The sequence below is a fragment of the Petaurus breviceps genome, unplaced genomic scaffold (genome assembly GCF_028583685.1).
Source record: "Petaurus breviceps papuanus isolate PSGF00001 unplaced genomic scaffold, PetGlider_PUasm1.0 76, whole genome shotgun sequence".
Classification (NCBI taxonomy): domain Eukaryota; kingdom Metazoa; phylum Chordata; class Mammalia; order Diprotodontia; family Petauridae; genus Petaurus; species Petaurus breviceps.
The window spans coordinates 50,314,612-50,333,878 of record NW_027186473.1 but is presented as its reverse complement, the minus strand read 5'-3'; the positions used below and the strand labels follow the sequence as shown (position 1 = coordinate 50,333,878).

At 37.9% G+C, this 19,267-nt stretch overlaps 1 protein-coding gene across 1 annotated transcript in view; it reads left to right on the top strand.

Moving 5' to 3' along the window:
• The window catches only part of TTC29 (tetratricopeptide repeat domain 29), a 157,721-nt gene that overhangs the window by 35,112 nt on the left and 103,342 nt on the right, over nucleotides 1-19,267 (top strand). Inside the window, exon 4 of the mRNA XM_069105010.1 lies at nucleotides 5,522-5,707. Coding sequence (XP_068961111.1) covers nucleotides 5,522-5,707 — 186 coding nt within the window. The remainder of the gene's footprint in view (nucleotides 1-5,521; nucleotides 5,708-19,267) is intronic.

Genomic DNA, 19,267 nt, shown 5'->3' with positions numbered 1-19,267 from the left:
CTAGAACCTTCACAGAACTGGCTTCAAGCCAGTGCCTGAGGGGAAATTCTGAATTATTTCATAGAGGGATCAGACACATTAAGGCAGCTTAGCACATCTCAGCCTTAGTCAACTGGCTATATAGAGTAAGGGAGGGAAGAAGGAAAGGAGGGAGGGGAGAGAGGGAGGGTAGGGAGAGCGAAGAAAAGAGGGATTCAGATAGGGAGGGGAGGAAAAGGAGAGAGAGGAAAGAGAGGAGGACAGAACAGAGGAAAGGAAAGGAGAGGAGAAAAGAGGAAAGAAGAGGAAGTCCTGGATTACCAGGTAGTCAGTATATGATCAGGAATCCTGGTGACATCATTAGAAACCAGGAATAAAATGGAGGGTGCCTTGAGATTTCACTAGAACCTTTCAAAATATTGATGATCTTTTACATCTCGATTATGTAGTCAATCATCATTTTCCTTAATTTATAACCCAGCTATTAATTTTGGCCCAATTGAGTTTATTTCCTGATGGGATTTCTTTTTGGTAGGCTGCTCTTATTTTTGAATCATAGATTTTCAGAGCAAAACCCCAGAGTCCTGCATATTTAAACCTGATAATTATAAATAGTCAACATAACCAGGAAAAGTTGTGATTCACTTTCAGTAGAGGATCTTTGTGAATCACTCTGATGTATATCACAAATTCTGCAGTATGGCTCTTTTTTCCTGATACTTGCACTGATTTTTCTATAATATCTATATGTGCATGTATACATATGTTTATACACACATATACTTACACAGACAAGACAGAATGCATGATATGGTGACTGAAGAGCTAGCTCAGAGTCAGAAAGGTCTGGGTTCAAGTCCTTCTTCTGACAGCATACTGCCTGTATGATCCTGGTAAAGTCACTAAACTTTTCGGTATGTCAAGCCAATTCTCTAAGACCATAAATTGCACATAGTAATCTGCATTAGTAGGAGTTTTCTCACAAGAAAGGCCTTATACATATGAAGATGAGGAAGAGGAGGAAAAGGAGGAGGATTTCTCTGTCTGTGGAACATATGAAACTCCTGTCATAACTATTTTCTCTAAGAGACAAGAGAATTATATCATTGTAACCAATTACGTTGTTGAGTTCAAATCTGACCTCAGACTAGCTGTATGACCCTGGATAAGTCACTTGACCCCATTTACTTCAGTTTCCTCATCTGTAAAATGAGCTAGACACAGAAATGGCAAACTACTTCAGTATCTTTGCTAAGAAAGCCCCGAATGGGGTCACAAAGAGTTGGACACAGCTGAAACAACTGAACGACAACAATTACATAACTAGAATATTCAATTCAAAAAACATTTATTAAATGTCCATTCTGTTTAAGCCCCTTTGCTCATACCAGTTCAGTTAATTTGACACCTCCTAAAATTTAATGAACTCCAGGTATATGTTATAAGCAGTGAATCAGTCAACATGTGTTTATTAAATACCTATTGTGTGCATTGTGTCATTCTGGAGAGAGAGGGGAGATGGAGGAAGTGACAGAGAAACAGAGAAATTCAGAGAGAGATTGTGACAGAAAAACAGATCCAATGAGTTTTAAGATAAATGGATTAATTGCAAATAACCTGCCCTGGCTAAGGCCCCCACTACTCACTTGGGCTAAAGGAGTGAAAGGTACTTATCTATCTTTATAAATTGAGATTACAAATATCAGTAGCCCTCCTTATCAGTCATTGCTGAAATGAGAAATCACTTTGGGGGTGAAATAGTAGGAGGGGATTATTTTCAAACTTTAAGGGGTCTATTTGAGATGAGAGTTTATCTCCTCATGAGACTTCCAAGGTTTTGCTTATGTGTAACAGAATAATTATTTTGGTTTTAGAAATTTCCTTTGGAACCCTGGAGACATGGGTCAATTTAATAATGAAGTTTGCAAGTCCCTTTAAAATTCAAAAGTTGTCAGATTGCCTTATTTTTGTTGGGAGATTAGCACTGTCTCATTCCACAAGGCTTTTAAATTAAATTAATTATTAATTAATATTTTAAAATAATTTTATATATATATAAATTTGATTAATTATTAATTAATATTTTAAAATAAAAATAAATTAAATTAAATGCATCCATAGGTTTAGGGCATGAGTCTGCATCTTTCAAAGAAAATCAGATTTTCTCAAGAACTAGAGAGTATTAGCTTTGGAACAGCCTTTCTGATTGGGACCTAATGAGAATCATATTTATGCCCTCAAGAATAAATAAGAGTTTTTCGAGTGTCCCTCCCTACCCACCCACCCAAAAATGGAGGTGAATCTTTCGTGTTAGAACTGTGTGGTGGAAACTTCCTTCCAATAAACTATGTCTATGATCAGAAATACCCAGTAATGTCATCCAGGATCCATATATACTCTTACAATAGTGGTCACATACACAGTTAAGGGGACATACAGAAGAATGGAATGAAATTACCTTTTGGTTGTTCTTGTTGTTCAGTCATACCTGACTCTTTGTAATTCCATTTGGCGTTTTCTTGGCAAAGATACTGGAGTGGTTTGCCATTTCCTTCTCCAGTTCATTTTACATATGAGGAAACCGAGGCAAACAGGGTGAAGTGACTTGCCCAGGGTCACACAAGTAGTAAGTGTCTGAGGCTGGATTTCAACTCAGATCTTATTGAATACAGACCCAGAACTCTACCTGTCGAACCACCTAGTTCTATTGTGACCTGCTTTGTATATGACTTCTAACACTACCTGTGTGATCTTAGAACTGTCAACCCTTTCTATGCCTCACTTTCCTCATCTATAAAATGAAGCAGTAGACTAGATGGCCTCTTTGGTCCCTTCCAGCTCTCTGTGATATCTTCTATAGCTACCACCATCATGGTGACACAAGACTGTGCCACATGGTCACAATCCATAGGCACAAGTTCACCTTTAAAGATGCAAGCTCTGATGCCCCCATGAAAGGAGAAAATTGGGAGTGATATTTCATAGTCGGCAGTGTCTTCTATGAGGCAAGAAAACATGGGTGCTGATTAAGATATTCCAGATGAGGAAAAAAGTGTGTGTGGGGAGGAGGGGGTAATACATTTGCAAAAAAGAAAATCATCTTTTGGATTCAAGATATGGAATGAGATGTAACATTTTTAGGCATGACCAATGTGGGAATTTGTTTTGCTTGAATATTCATATTCAAGAGTTTTATTTCTTTTCCAGGGGGTAGGGCATATTGGGAGAGAAGGAAAATAAATGCTTGTTAATTTAAAATTTTTAATTAAAAAGCCACATCACTAATACTTGGAGATGTTGAATATATTACTTTCTTGAGCCAACCTAACTATTCTTTTGTTTCCTCTTGCTTTTAGAAGCAAAAGATTTTTCCCTGGTGGAGTGTGGGGAAAGGGAGAGAGTTTGAAGAGAAGACTTATGTATTTCAATTTCCTTTCTACTCTCTTCATATGCATCATTCTCATGTCATGGTTGAGAAACCTTGCTTTCTCTGTAACCGATAAACACTTTTCAGGCCTCCATCAGAAAAAAGGGGGGCCGAATAATAATATTTTGGGCTACTTTCTTCCCAAGGGATGGAAACTATTACTGGATGATAGTGTTCTATTCTATACTTTATCCAGGTGCTTGGATAGTAACCCTCTGGTTTTTAATAGGCCATTTTGTTTTACTTTGTTGGATAAAATGTATTCCTTTAATGACTTGGCTCTTTTTTGGATCCTTCAGTGTATTTATTGGTACTGGTATTAGGCATGGTATTAATTCTCTGTATTATCTACTGTAAAGTTATTTCATTTCTATCATTATAAACCTTTGCAATTGGAAGGGGTAAGGAGTATCCTTTTTAAAAAAAAATCAGTTAACAGGTATTTTTCTCCCTCACATCTTCATTTCCCCAAAATTGAAAAAAAAATAAAAAGAAAAAGGGAAAAGTAAAACCTTATAACAAATATGTATGGTCAAGAAAAACAACAACCTCCAGGGGCCATGGCCAAAAAAATGTATGTCTCTACCTGAGTCATTAGCCACTCCTCTATGAGGAGATGGATGCATAGATAGCATGTTTCCTCATCCATTCTCTGGAATAATGGTTGACCCTTGCGTTGATCAGAGTTCTCAAATCTTTCAAAGTCATTTGTGTTTACTCTCTTGATGTTGCATAAATCACTTGTGTCTGCATCAGTTCATACAACTCTTGTTAGTTTTTTTTAAAACTGTATATTTTACTATTTCTTATGACATATTATATGCTACAACTGAGTCAGTCATTCCCTAATAGATGGATGCCACTCCATTTCCCCTTAATATTTTTGCACATATGATTCTTTTTCTTCTTTCTTTGATCTCTTTGGGTATTATTGAGCAAAGGGTATTCATAGTTTATCAGTTTGAGAGGCATCTTTCCAAATTGCTTTCCGGAATAGCTGGTACCTTTAACATATACTAATGAAAGAAATTTATTCATTATATAAAACCTGCCAAGTCATAGAATGGAAATTTTAATTCATGATCTTATATTACTTCGTTTTCTGTTGTATCTAATAGGAACCAATGGAGGTGGTATAGTATTTGAAATCAGGAAGACCTGAGTTCAAATCCTGCTTCAGGCACCTGCTAGCTATGTAATTTTGGGCAAGTCACTTAACTTCCTTCTGCCTCAGTTTCCTCATCTGTAAAATGAGGATGACAATAGTACCTACTTCACAGGGTTGTTGTAAGTATAAAATGAAATAACATGTGAAACATTTTGCAGACCTTAAAGTCTTATTGTAGTTTTGAGCTTTAGCTTAAAGGCTCATGGGGCACTGTACAAATACTAGCTATTACTCATATGCACAGAGATGTCTATATACATCTGGGGGTATTCTAATTTCATTTGTATGATTAACTCCCAATGTGAAAATTCCCTCTATAAATGCAGATTAGCAACCTGTATATAACGTTTAGCTTTAGAAAGCTCATTGGTCTGGGCACTTGTTTTGTTGCTGTTTCATTTGTGTCTTTGTGACCCCTTTTGGCTTTTTCTTGGCAAAGATACTGGAGTGGTTTGCCATTTCCTTCTCCAGTTTATTTGACAGATGAGGAAGGGATGTAAACAGGGTTAAGTGACTTGCTCAGGGTCACACAGCTAGTAAGTGTCTAAGGCCAGATTTGAACTCATGAATATGGTTCCAAACCCAGTGCTCTGTGCACTAAGGCTCCATCTAGCTGCCTTTTAACATCCATTTAACACAGAGAGGTTAAATGACTTGCCCAAAGTGACAGTGCAGGGGTATATATGAGAAACAAGACTTGAACCCAGGCCCTATATTCTGAGACCAGCCTTCTACCTAATGTGTCATGCTACCTCACATTTATTCATTCCCTTTTGGAAATTTTTTTAACCTTTGTAGAAACATGAACTCTAAAAGTCACTACTTAGGTTTGGCATTTGTATTGTAATAATAAAATTAGCTGTTAAACAGATTTTTAGAAGTTATTCTGTTGTTATGGATTAACGATGGGGTTAATTTAGAGTTGTTTGGTTTTTGTCCATTTTAAGCTCACTATGAAGAAATGTACAATAACCTATATGCTTTGGCCTGTTATTTCAACAACCCGGATGACAAGTGGTTAAGGAATTACTTTTATGAACGATGCTTTAAAATTGCTCAACTGATCAAGGCCGATGGTGGGAGAAAAGAAGCAGAAGCCTACTCACACATGGGTCTTCTCTTTGAGGAAAATGGTGAGTTAAGATCTGGAGAGTCTGTATCCAGAACCATCCCTAGAATTGAGATGCTTGAGGGGCCATGCAGTAGCAGGGAGGGAGCTAGCAAAGCAAGAGGAGGAGGTAATAATATCACTATTAATGGAGAAAAGGCTGTGGACTCCTTTAGGTGAGGAATAAATGAAAAAAGATAATAATAGCATGAGTGGGGCCACAGGGGACTATCATTAAATAAGGAGTGCTTTCTGCCTACCTCGTGGCTTCCAAAGGGTCTTGCCCATCTCTAGGACTCACTTCTCATTGAAAGGCCCTGCCTTACCAACTCTAGCCCTTTCCTGTCCTCCTAGGGTTTGCCAACATGACTATATCCAGTTAAGATGAACAGTCTTTTGCATCTTCCCCCACAACTGAATTTGCCATGAATACCAAAATTCTAATTTCACCTCTCCCCTAAAGTGATATGACTATCACTTTGTAGAAATAAAATATAATTACATATCTTCTAGAAGTCATTCACATGACCATTAGCCCTTAAAACTTCCATCCTCAATTATAATCGCAAAGGTAGTTTTACTATAACTATTTCCATTCATACACTTCTTATGCTATACATTGTCTTTGGGGGTGGGGGGATGCAGTCAGGGTTAAGTGACTTGCTTAGGGTCACACAGCTAGTAAGTGTCTGAGGCTGGATTTGAACTCAGGTCCTCCTGACTCCAAAGATGATGCTCTATCCACTATACCACCTAATTGCTCCTGCCTTTTGAGCAGGTTCTTTTTCCTTTCAAGGCTGCCCTCAATCAACGATCTTTTTAATCTGATTTCTCCAGTACAAAAATGATGGGTTCACTAAGCAGTGTAAATTTTTCTTTAGGGCTCTAGATCCATTAGACCTTGGGCCTATCAGTAGGGATGATAGATTTTTTAATTAGATTTTTCAGAAGTATTCATTCCCTTTCCACTCCCAACTAGAAAACAAAACCTAACCCCAGGAATAAGTATGAAGAGACAGGAACAACAAATTCCTGCTTTGACCAGGTTCCAAAAACACGCGTCTCATTCTACATATTTAGTCCATCTCCTGTCCCTCAAGAGGTGAGGAGCAGCATTCTTCATTAGTGCTTTGAAACTGTGTTTGGTAGCTATTTTGATTGAAATTATTTAGTCTTTCAAAGTTGTGTGTTTTCACGGTGTTATTATTTATTGTATACATTGTCATCCTGGTTCTGCTCACTCCTGTCTGGATCAGTTCATAAAGGTCTTCCCATGTTTCTCTGAAATCCTCCTCTCTTCATTGTTGATTATGGAACAATAGTATTCCATGCCATTCATCTACCTACCATATTTTGTTCAGCCATTTATACTTCAAATCTCACCCTTTTAATTTTCGTGAGCTTTTAAAGATGAATATTCACTTAAAGTGTAACAACAGTTGACAAAATACTTCAGAAATATCCCAGACTGGGAAATTATCATCAAAAACCTTCAGAAAACAAGATTTATTGGTCAGGGCAGAAGAGATGACCTAGAGGAAATCTACTGTTTTAGATTCTGCCAATGTTTATCAGTCACCAATTATGTGTAGAGCACTATGCTAAGTACTAGAGAAGAAGAATCCAAAGATTGGATATAACATGAATTCTACATCCAAGATTCTCATTGTAGCACTTGTATAGGAATGGGAGGAAGACAGTGCTTCAGAATATCAAGGTGGCAATGGCAGATGGGCTGGCATGGAGAGTAGAACAGACCATTAGACTCATCTAGATGTGAGATTCATAAAAACAATATGAATGATATTACGCTGCTGTTTAAAAAATGAATATCTTTCCAGGACTCTATAAGGTTATCAGGATTTGGATAAATTATTTCCCTAAAACAATGTTTACGTCAGTTTTACAATTTAATAAAAAAATATATAGCATTTTTTATTTTCTAAAAGCATATACTTTTAAAGTTTTAAAACTCAGTTACAGATATTCTCTTCTGTGATGGGATAGTGGAAACATTGATGAATTTGGAATCCGAAGGTGCAGGTTGGAATCCTTTGACACAATTCTTTGTGTGACTTTGGGCAAGTAATTGAGCCCTTCAACTTCACTTTATTCCTAAAATGAAAGGATTGGCCCAAGTGATCTCTCTGCTCTAAATTGCATTATGCTATAATTGCTAGATAAAAGATCTTTCCTTAGTGGGCACATGGTGACTTGGCTAATCACTAATGCTACCTACTTGTTTTAATAGGACAATAAGGGGGAAATTGATGACTAGCGAGCCTCCCTGGTTTTTTTTCTTTTTCTTTTCTTTTTTTGCTTTTTGGAGGAGGAAGGCAGAGCAATTAGGGTTAAGTAATTTGCCCAAGGTCACACAGGCTAATAAGTATTAAGTGTTTGAGGCTGAATTTGAACTCAGGTCCTCCTGACTCCAGGGCCCGTCCTTTATTCACTGTGCCACCTAGCCACCCCTCCCTGGTGTTTTTCACTGTGTTTTCAACTTAATGACATATTAGAATATTATAGCTAATTAACTTATTTTGATGCTTAGTAAGTATTCTGTATAGACATTTTACTTAAATATAATCTGAACTGTTCAGAGCATTTTAAAATAATCTTCCATGTTGTTATTATCTATCTGTCTATCTATCTATCTGTATGTCTGTCTCTCTGTCTGTCTGTCTATAAAGGGATGTATACCAATATAAACAGTGCTGACAAATGTTTAACAATTGACTCTCCAAAAGCAATGTGCTCATGACACATTTCTACATTTAATATGCATTATTTACATTCTCTCTATTCCTTTCTTAAGTCTGGATAGTCAACAAATCAATAATTTGTACCCTGATTTATAGCATTTGCCAGTTTCTGGGGTATAAATGCCCACATTGAAAATTTAACCATCAGCTCTCATGAGCCAGTATGAGCTGCATTCAGCACACCTCTGATTATATATCTTTTCTAAAAATAAAATCTCTTTGAAGTATGAAAGTTGGGTAAGTCACTTGGCCTCACTAAACTTGTTTCCTCATCTTCTAAATGAAGGGTTTGATTAGATGACCTCTGATAACCTTGATGACTCTTGTTCTAGGTATCTATTTGAAAAGAAGGAAATAGTATATAGAGCTATGAGTTCAGGGATTACCTTTAAAAGTGTAAGAAGCCCCGAGGGCAAACAAGATTGATGCTAAAGATGCTCTTCTGAGGTTGAAAAGGTAGCATGGAAGGGGCGGCCAGGTGGCACGGTAAGTAAGAGCACCGGCCTGGCGTCAGGAGACCCAGGATCGTTTCCAGCCTCAGATACTTGGCACCCACACAAAATAACTGGCCATGTAATCTTGCGCAAGTTACTTAACCCCAATTGCAGAGAGAGAGAGAGACAGAGAGAGAGAGAGAGAGAGAGACAGAGAGACAGAGAGAGACAGAGAGAGACAGAGACAGAGGCAGAGAGAGAGACAGAGAGAGAGACAGAGAAGAGAAAATAGAGAGGGAGAGAAAGGGAGGGAGGGAGGAAGAGAGGAAGAGAGGGGGGAGGGAGGGGGGGAAGAAGGGAAGGATCCAATAATTCAAGACAATTCCAAAGGACTCATGATGAAAAATGTTATCCACATCCAGAGAGAGAACAGATAGAGTCTTAATGCAGATTGAAGAATACTATTTTTTACTTAATTTTTTGCATCTTCTTTTCCTTTTGGTCTGTGTCATCTTTCACAACATGATTAATATGGAAATATGTTTTACCTGATTGTACATATATATCAAATTGCTTACCATTGAAGGGAGGGTTTCAGGGAGTAAGGAGGGAGGGAAAAAAATTTGGAGCACAAAATCATTTTTAAATGAATGTTAAAAATTGTCTTTACATGTAATTGAGAAAAGTAAAATACTATATTAAAAATAATGTATATATACACATTTTAAAAGATCAAAAGTGTAGATAGTAAGAACTAGATGAAGAAAAGTAAACATGTACATATCTATGTATGCATATGTATGTGTGTATACATACACACATATACATTTACTTTTCTTTATGGATTTTTATATATTACATACATTTAGATTTAAATGTATATATTTTTAAAGGAGCAAAAGTATAGATGGCAATGACTAGATGAAGATAAGTGAACGTATATGGGGGGGACATATGAGTTCATTTTTTATGAGTCTGCGGGCATGCTAACTTCTGAAATCCTAGAAGATTGACTGTTTTAATCCTAAACAAGTCAAGGCAACAAGTATTTATTGAGCATTCCTAGTTCATGGAGCACAGTGACTTTTAGTACATATTAAGGATGAGAAATGGTCCCTGCCCTCAAGGAACTTGAAATCTAATAGAGGAAGCAAGGGTGAGGAGCATTTAATGAATACAGATGTACAGGCAGAAACATATCACCATGGTGTTGCTTTATATTGTAGAAATGGAAATGACTGTTGAAAAATCCAGTTTCCTTTTGAGTGTAAGTGGTTTTCTTTTCTGTTTTAAAGTAAAAAATGCTCATAATAAATGTAATAACTATCACAATAACAAGCAACCAAATAATGAATAAATTCAGTACAAGCATTCTTGGGAGGTTTTATCTGCTGTTTTAATTTTTTTTAAAGCAATTGGGGTTAAGTAACTTGCTCAAAGTTACACGGCCAGTTATTTCTGGGTGTGGTGCTAAGTATCTGAGCCCAGATTCGATCCCCAGGTCATCCCAACACTGGGGCCGGTGCTCTTATTCTCTGTGCTACCTGGCTGCCCCTGTTTTAACTCTTAATCTTTAAAAAACAAAACTTCACAGTATATCTTCTAACTTTCCTTTTAAATGATGGTGACATCAATTTGAAAACTGGGAGGCTTCCCATTAACCACTTTTCCCCAAATTAGAATTTATATTCTGTAACATTCTAGACTTTAAAGGTCTAGCATCATCCATTTAGTACTGGAAGAGACTGAGAGGACACTGAGTCCAGCCCCCTATTTTACAGATGAGGAAGCTTGAGCTCAGAAAGTTTAAATGTAATGTCCAGGGTCACACAGTAAGTATCTGAGGCATGATTCAAACCCACTTCTTTCGGACACTTTAATGTAAGTGCTCAATCTATGTTGGACCATTACAAGCCTCCATGCTACACACAAGTATAATGAACTCTGAACAGATTGTCTTTCATCTTTGAGGAAGGTAAAGGGGCCATATTAAATGTGTGAAAGATCTAAATGGGCATGACTATGATCTTTCTACCTTATGTGCTATGTAAGGGCAGCTGGGTGGCTCAATGGATAGAGCCCCCTGGCCTGGAATCAAGAAGACTTCAGTTCAAATTGAGTCTCAGACAGTTTACTGGCTGGGAAGATTCCTTATCTTCCCTTTATCTCAGTTTCCTCATCTGTAAAATGGGGATAATAATACCACCTATCTTCCAGGGTTGTTATGAGGATAAGATGATATAATATTTGTACTCTTAACACAGTACTGTACTGACCCATAATATCAGGAAAAGTGGTCTGCAAGAAAAGTCCCTGAGTCTAGCATTTCCAAAAATTCAATGTGAGGAAGGGAAAACATTCCAAGTTTGTTAAGGTCCAAAGGCAGGAGATAGACTGTCTTGTGTGGGAAATGCCACGTGGGCTTGTGTGACTGGAATGTAGAGTATAAAAGCAAGGATGATGTGAAGTAAGTATGGAGATACAGGCTAGAACCAAGTTGTTAAGGGTTTTAAATGTCTGTCAAAAGAATTAGTATTTTTTTAATCATAGAGACAATTGAGGGCTATTGAAGGTTTGTGAGCAAAGGGGTGACATGGTCAGATCTGTGTTTTAGGAAGATTATTCCAGCACCCACATGAAAGATAGAGTGGGGAAGGTGAGACCTGAGATAGAATCATCAGTTAGGAGGGTATTAAAATAGTCCAGTTGAGAGGTGATAAAAGACTGAAATGGGGTACTGGTTGTATTAGTAAGGAGGAAGGGATAAATGGGAGCAATTTGGTGGAAGTGACAACTGATTAGATATAGAGATGAAGAAGAGTGAAGAGTAGTGGATGACCCCAAAATTGGAAAACTAAGAAGTGCTTGCACCCTTGATAGAAATGGGGGCAGGAGGGGTGGCTAGGTGGCACAGTGAACAGAGTACCAGCCCTGGAGTCAGGAGGTCTTGAGTTCAAATCCAGTCTCAGACACTTAACACTTACTAACCATGTGACCATGGGCAAGTCACTTAAACCCAATTACCCTGCCTTCCCCCCTCCAAAAAGAAACCCCAAAAACAAACAAAAAAGAAAGAAATGGGGGCGGGGTGGGAGAGAGGGGAAGATTTAGAGATGGTGAGTTCTGTTCTGGATCTGTTGAACCTGAAATGCACCTGGAACTTTCAAGTAAAGATGTCCAACAGATAGGAGGTGGCATGGGACTGGAGCTCAAGAGAGAGATTGTGGATGGTTATATAGTTTTGGGATTAATCTCCACAGAAATTTCGATTAAGCATATTGATGCTGATGACATCGTTAAGGAAAAGAGCTTTAAGAGAGAAGATGACCTAGAACAAAGCCTTGGCATACAAACATGTTTAAAGGATAGGATAAAATGATGTTCCAGCGAAATACACTGAGGAGTACTCAGGTAGAAAAAGAACAGGGAGAGGGGGGTATCACAAAAGTCAACAAGAGTCTCTGAAAGGGCAACATGATCACCAATGTCCTTAACTTAAAGGAGGTTACAGAGAATGAGGGCTTAGAAAAGGCCACTGAATTTAGGATTTAAGAGTTGTTGATACTTTATGCATTAAAATTAATTTGTATTTGGATAGTTACTAAGCAAGTCACATAAAAGCAGATTACATTTTTAACTAATCGTTTGATTTTAAAAAGGAAACCACTGGAAACTTTGGAGAGGGCAGAGCCAGCAAAATGGCCAGGTCATGCAATAAGCATTTTTTGACATTTTACATTAAGTCACTGTATTAGGCACTGAAAGCAGCACAAAAATAGGGAGGACCCACACTCCTTGAAGGAGTTTGCAATCCAATATCAGTGATTAGAAAAAAAAATCCTCTGAGAATTATAATGCAAAGCAGAATATGATAAATACCTAAGAAAGATAGACAATAGAGTTTGAAAATTTGCAGAAGGAAGACATTACTTGTAGGAGGAGCAAGGAGGATGGCTGTGAATTCAACAAGCAGAAATGGACTCCATGGTATTCTTGGTGTGAGCAAAAAGAATGGGAGTGGAAAAGCACATGTCATGGTAAGGAAGGGGGAAAGACAGCTCTGTTTATTTAGGAAGACGTTCTTAAACTGAGACCCAGGAACTTACTTTTTAAAAAATATATTTTACCAGCTATATTTCAATATAATTTGTTTCCTTTGTAATCCTATGGATTTTATTTTATTCATTTAAAAACATCATTCAGAGAGGCAGGCTTCACCAGACTGCCAAAAGGTCCATGTCACCAAAAATGGTGAAGAATCCTTCATCTAGAGTGTAGAGAATGTGAAAAGTAATCATGGGAGTTAAGATAAGAGAGGTAGGTTAGGGACATTTATGAAGGGCTAAGGATTATGAACTTTATTCAAGAGGCATTCGGGAGTTTTTGAACTCAGGAATGGCATGATCAGAGCTATGCATTGGGGAAATTAGTTTGGTGGTGATATGTAAGATACATTATAGGGAAGTCAAGAATGGAGGTGAGAATCCCAGTTAGAAAACTATTCAGATGGTTCAAGAGGGTTGATGAGGGCCTCATCTTGGTTGGTGGCAGTGGAAATGGAAGGAAAGAGACAAATGTTAGCAAATGTTTACAGGAGTATGAGTTTGCATATATATATATACACATACATATATATGATTGGTGACAGATTCATTGTGGAGGGGGGTGGTAAGTGAGAGGAAGGAGTAAAAGAATGTCAACATTTTTGAACCTGTGTGACTGGGAGAATGGTGGTACCATTAGCAGGAAAAGAGGACAATCAATTTGTAGAGTAGAGGGATTGACAGTGATGAGTATTGTTTCAAACAAACTGAATAAACCAAAGTGGAGATGGATGCCAAACATTTGGAATTATGTTCCTGTTGTTTGGATGGGAGGCTAGGGCTGGAGAAATGTAAGATTGTGGGAAAGGGGTGAGCTATACCAAGAGAGAAAGTATATAGAAAAAGGTGACAGAGCCTTGGGGAACAATCAGTTAACATCCCAAAAGTCAAATCTCATTCAAGGAAAAGTCTTTCAGTATGTGTCTTTGGGGATCTCGAATGATGACAGTGCCCATTCTTTATTCATGGCTTTGAGAATTGTAACTGGCTGCATCTGACTGTCACTGATATCTCTGTCCACTTATCTATCTTTCTCTCTATTCATCCATCCATTCATATCCATGCATCTGTCCATCCATCTATCTATCCAACCAACCAACATCTCGTGCAATTTTATCAACTTAACCTTTGTATCTTTCTTACCTACATAAGATGAAGGAAATATTAAAATATAGCCTATCCCCTTTTATGAAAGTGTCACTTCCTATAATACAGTGCTAATAAGAAGGACATGAATGTAAGATGACAGAATAGCTAAGTAACTTCTGAGATGGGGCTCCTGTAACAGGATAGAAATTTTTTTTAAGTCAGCAAACACATTGACTTAATCAGGCAAAAGCCTTATTTTGCCACTGAATTTCTATTTACAGTATGAAGGCATTTTGCATTTAAGGGAAAATTTGGTAGCCAATGTTAAAATGTTTTGTATTTTGGTGTGCCGAATTCAGGAAAATATGGTACTAGTTCATGTTGCATACTAAATGCATGAGCTTCTTTTCCTTAAGCATTTATGAAACACTTCTTGTATTAGAGCTCTGTGTTAGATGCTGAGAGAGATACAAAATTTAGATAAGATATAGACCCTCTTCTCATGGAGTTTCCTGCCTAGTAGCCCAAGGTGAATGATAGAAACAAACCATTTTAACTCCCAATTTCAATGTAGGAATTATGAATTTGCACTGTATATGACCATGCCATGTCATATAAAAATCTTTTTTAAATGGAAAATGATGGGTTTATCTGGTAGATTAATTGATATCTTTTCTGAATGTTGATTATACAGAACTTAAACTCTAAAATTTTAGAGCTTTAAAACACTAAATATATATATATATGTATATATTTTTAACTTTAAAACCTTCTCTCAGATGGTTACTGTTTTTCAAAGCTTTTAGCAGCCTTTACAACTTTTATCAGTACCCTATGACCATTGAGCTGGTTAGTAAAGAACTCAAATACTACAATTTTCTGGCCTGTATTTTCAATTGTTTTGCTAAAAATCTTTCTCCCCCTCTGATTTACTTGAAATCTTGTCTAATTTCATTCTAGGCTTGGGCCTGTGAGTCAGTGCTTATCTACACGGTTGTATTTAAATTTTAGAGTGAATATTTGTATTTATAATAAAATCATTCTTAAACCAACCAATTTGAACAAATTCTCCAATTGCAGTTCTCTTTGAGGAACATCAAAAGAAAAGAAGCTGACATCAAGAAAATAGTTTGGGGTTTTTTTTTTTTTCCTAAGGTATGACCTAGGACCACAACAAATTTTGCCTAATACCTTTTTACAATTTTAGTATTGCTTTAATAAGCACTGAGATTTTTTGAAAATCTTGAATCATAAAAGATCAAATTGTACATTTTTAGAAAGGGTTTTTTTTCAGTAGCAATACTGAAATAAAAATCATTTTTTAGGGGGGAGCCAAGATGACGGAGTAGAGGCACGAACTTCCCACAGCTCTGGCTTCCACCTTCCCCAATCCATGTAAAAAGGGGACTCTAAACAAACTTTGGAGCTGCAGAACCCACAAAATGACACAGAGAACCTAACCTCCCACTGAGTATAGCCCAGCAGGCCAGCAGGAATCAGCCAGCACAGTGCTCTGGGAGCAGAGCCCAGCCTCACACCAAGGCTTTAGCCCCAGGGTGGGCCTGACCAGCCGCCTGCCAGAGGGACTCCAGATCAGCAGCAGCTGTGGCTGTTTCCAGATTTATCAACACATAGATACGAAGGACAAAGTGAGAGGTCAGTGCAATCTGGACTTTGGGACCAGTAAGTGGGAGTGCATGGCTTTTGCCCCCGGGGTGAGAAGCCACTGAGACACTGGTACAGCCAGCCAGCGCCAGGTGGCAGCTTCAGCTCCTGGCCTGCAGAGTATATGGGGACCAAGCACCAGTCTGAGAGGTAATCACTCTTGCTTTAACCTTCTTGGATCTGGATTGCACTCTAGGCTGTAGGTCCTGGGGTGTGTGTCCAGCTTGCCAGAGCATGTGGAGACCTCAGAGAGAGCACCCATGTAATACCTCCAGCAGCTGAGAAAACCCCAGCGTTTGGGATGAAAGCTCCCCTGTCTGGTGGCAGAGTCCTACTGTGGCAAAAAGCCCAAAAGTCAAGTAATTGAGTGGCAAAATGAGCAGGCAAAGAAAACAACACAGACAGAAGATTCCAACATTACACTCCTATTTTGGGGACAAAAAGGAGCAAAGCATGGAACAGGAGGAAAACAGTGAAGTCAGAACTCCTTCATCAAAAACTTCAAAGGAAAATAACAAGCTGGTTACAGGCCATAGAAGACCTTAAGAAGCAGATAAGAGAAGTGGAGGAAAAATTGGGAAGAGAAATGAGAATGATGCAAGAAAATTATGAAATGAGAGTCAACAGCCTGACTGAGGAAAATACTACCTTAAAAAACAGACTGACTCAAAGGGCAAAAGAGGCTCAAAAAGGTAATGAGGAGAAGAATGCCTTAAAGAGCCAAATTTGCCAGATAGAAAAAGAATCTCAAAAGCTCAGTGAGGAGAATCATTGCTTCAGAATTAGATTGGCGCAAATGGAAGCTAATGACTTTATGAGAAATCAAGATGCTGTTAAACAGATCCAAACAAATGAAAGAATAGAAGGCAATGTGAAATATCTCATGGGAAAAAGCACTGACCTGGAAAATAGATCCAGGAGATATAATTTAAAAATTATTGGACTTCCTGAAAGCCATGACCAAAGTAAGAACTTAGAAACCATCCTCCAGGAAGTTCTCAAAGAAAAATGCCTTGATGTTTTAGTAACAGAGGGCAAAGTAGAGGTTGAAAGAATCCACCTATCACCTCCTGAAAAAGATCCCAAAAAAGAAAACTCCTAGGAATATTGTAGCCATGTTCCAGGATGCCCAGATTAAGGAGAAAATATTAAAAGCAGGAAGAAACAATTTGAATATTGTGGAAGCACAATCAGGATAACCCAGGATCTGGCAGCTTCTACACTGAGGGATCGAAGGGCTTGGAATATGATATTCCGGAGGTCAAAGGAGCTGGGATTAAAACCAAGAGTCACCTACCCAGAAAAACTGCATATCATGTTTCAGGGGAAAATATGGTCATTCAGTGGAATAGAGGACTTTCAAGCATTCTTGCTGAAAAAACCAGAGTTAAATAGAAAATTTGACATTCAGATATAAGAACCAAGAGAAGCATGAGAAGGTAAACAGGGAAAAGAAATCATAAGGAACTTAACAAAGTTGAACTATTAACATTCCTACATGGAAAAACAATAATTGTAACTGATGAAACTTTTCTCAGTATGAAAATAGTTGAAGGGAATAGAAATATATATATATATATGAGGGTATATGGGCATATGAATACATATGTGAATGTGTGTATATATGTTTACAGGTATACATAGAGGACACAGGATCGATTTAACAGGAAGGGATGATACTTAAAAGGTGAAATTAAAAGGTCAGAGGAATATAATGAGAGGAGATGGGGAGAGACAGATTGGGGTAAACTACCTCACACAGAAGAGGCAAGGGAAAATGGCTACAATGGAGGGGAAGAATAGGAAGGCAAAAGGGAACAGGTCAACCTTATTCCCATTGAATTTGGCTTGAGGAGGGAATGAAATACACACTAAATAGGGTATCTCACCCTCCAGGAGAGTAGGGGGGGAAGGGGATGAAAGGGGGGATGATGGAAGGGAGGGCAGGCTGGGGGGGAGGGAAGTTGGAAGCACCCACTTTTGAAAAGGGATCAAAGTAGAGAATAGAACGGGTGGGAGGTGGGATAGGAGGGAGGGAAATATAGTCAGTCTTTTATAATATATCTACTCTGTTATTGTTTTGCATTAGCCACACATGTACAACCTATACTGAACTGCTTATCTTCCCAGTAAGGGTGGGTGTCTTAAGGAAGAAAGGGAATGAATCTGCAATTGAAAGTTTTAAAATCAAATATTCAAATATGTATATATATATATATATATATGTGTGTGTGTGTGTGTGTGTATACTATATTATTAATACCATCTTACATGTAATTGGGAAATAAGATATACAGGCACTGAGGCATAGAGATCCACTGGAAAAGTCGAAAGGGGTATGGGAGAAAATATGGGAGAGAGCATATTGGAGGAGGGGATATCCTGTGGGACTGCTATTTTGGGGCGGTGGGTAGGGGAAAAACGGGAAGAAAATTTGTAACTCAAAATCTGGCCGAAACGAATGATGTAAATCAGAAGTTAATAAAGCATTTAAAAAGAAACATTTTTTATTTGTCCTAAGCCAGAAAAAATCAGTTCATCCTGAGATTTTCAGTTAACTAAGAATATCCTTCTTGGGTATGTCACCAGTAATGAAAATTTGTGTGTGGGAAAAGGGGAAGAAATTTAGCTCCTAAGAAGTAGAAAGGGAGTGGAGGAAGTTACAAAAGTCACATGATACAATACTGAATTACAATACTAATGAAATACTTAACTACATTTAATACGCATTAGAAATTATTTCTATTTGTTCATTGAAAATTAGGGAGACTTGGGAAGATAGAACGGAACTTATTCATATGTACCATAGGCTGGGCCTGACCCAAGCTGTTACCCTGATAGTTTTGGTCCAAAATTGGATCAAAATGAGATACCCATAATCCATCCAACATTATCAAAAGGTTTATTTAAGCCATTGTAGGGGAAGTATGTTCTGAGCAAGGAAGGGGTGTTTATCTAGGATGAAGCATTGAGTCAGCTGAGCTATTAGTCCTGTTCATGGGAGTGGTCTATCATCTAAAACCTCAGCCTCAGCCCTTCCTCTCCTTCATGTGACTATCATGCTACATCTAAGCTTTAGTTCCCCAATCCAATCAAATCTCATGATACACTTAAGGAAAAACCAGACTCAGTTATATGTGGGGGTTGTTTAGTATATTGCTCCAACTAAACCTTACAAAAGTTCACATGTCAGTATAAACAAAATTTGTAGCAAAAAGTAATGAAATGATCAATAGTTCAGACACTAGAGAGTATAGCATGCTTCTAGAGATCATAAGAATTCACACAAAGTGAGAAAGAATAAGAAATTACTGCAAAAGCCAATATACCTAGAAGTTATGGAAAACATGACTTGTTTTTGAAGAAAGAAGGAAGGAAGGAGGAAGGGAGGGAGGGAGGGAAGGAAGGAAGGAAGGAAGGAAGGAAGGAAGGAAGGAAGGAAGGAAGGAAGGAAGGAAGGAAGGAAGGAAGGAAGGAAGGAAGATGAAATCCTATCAATTGAATACAAAAATAATTATTTATCTTTGATAAA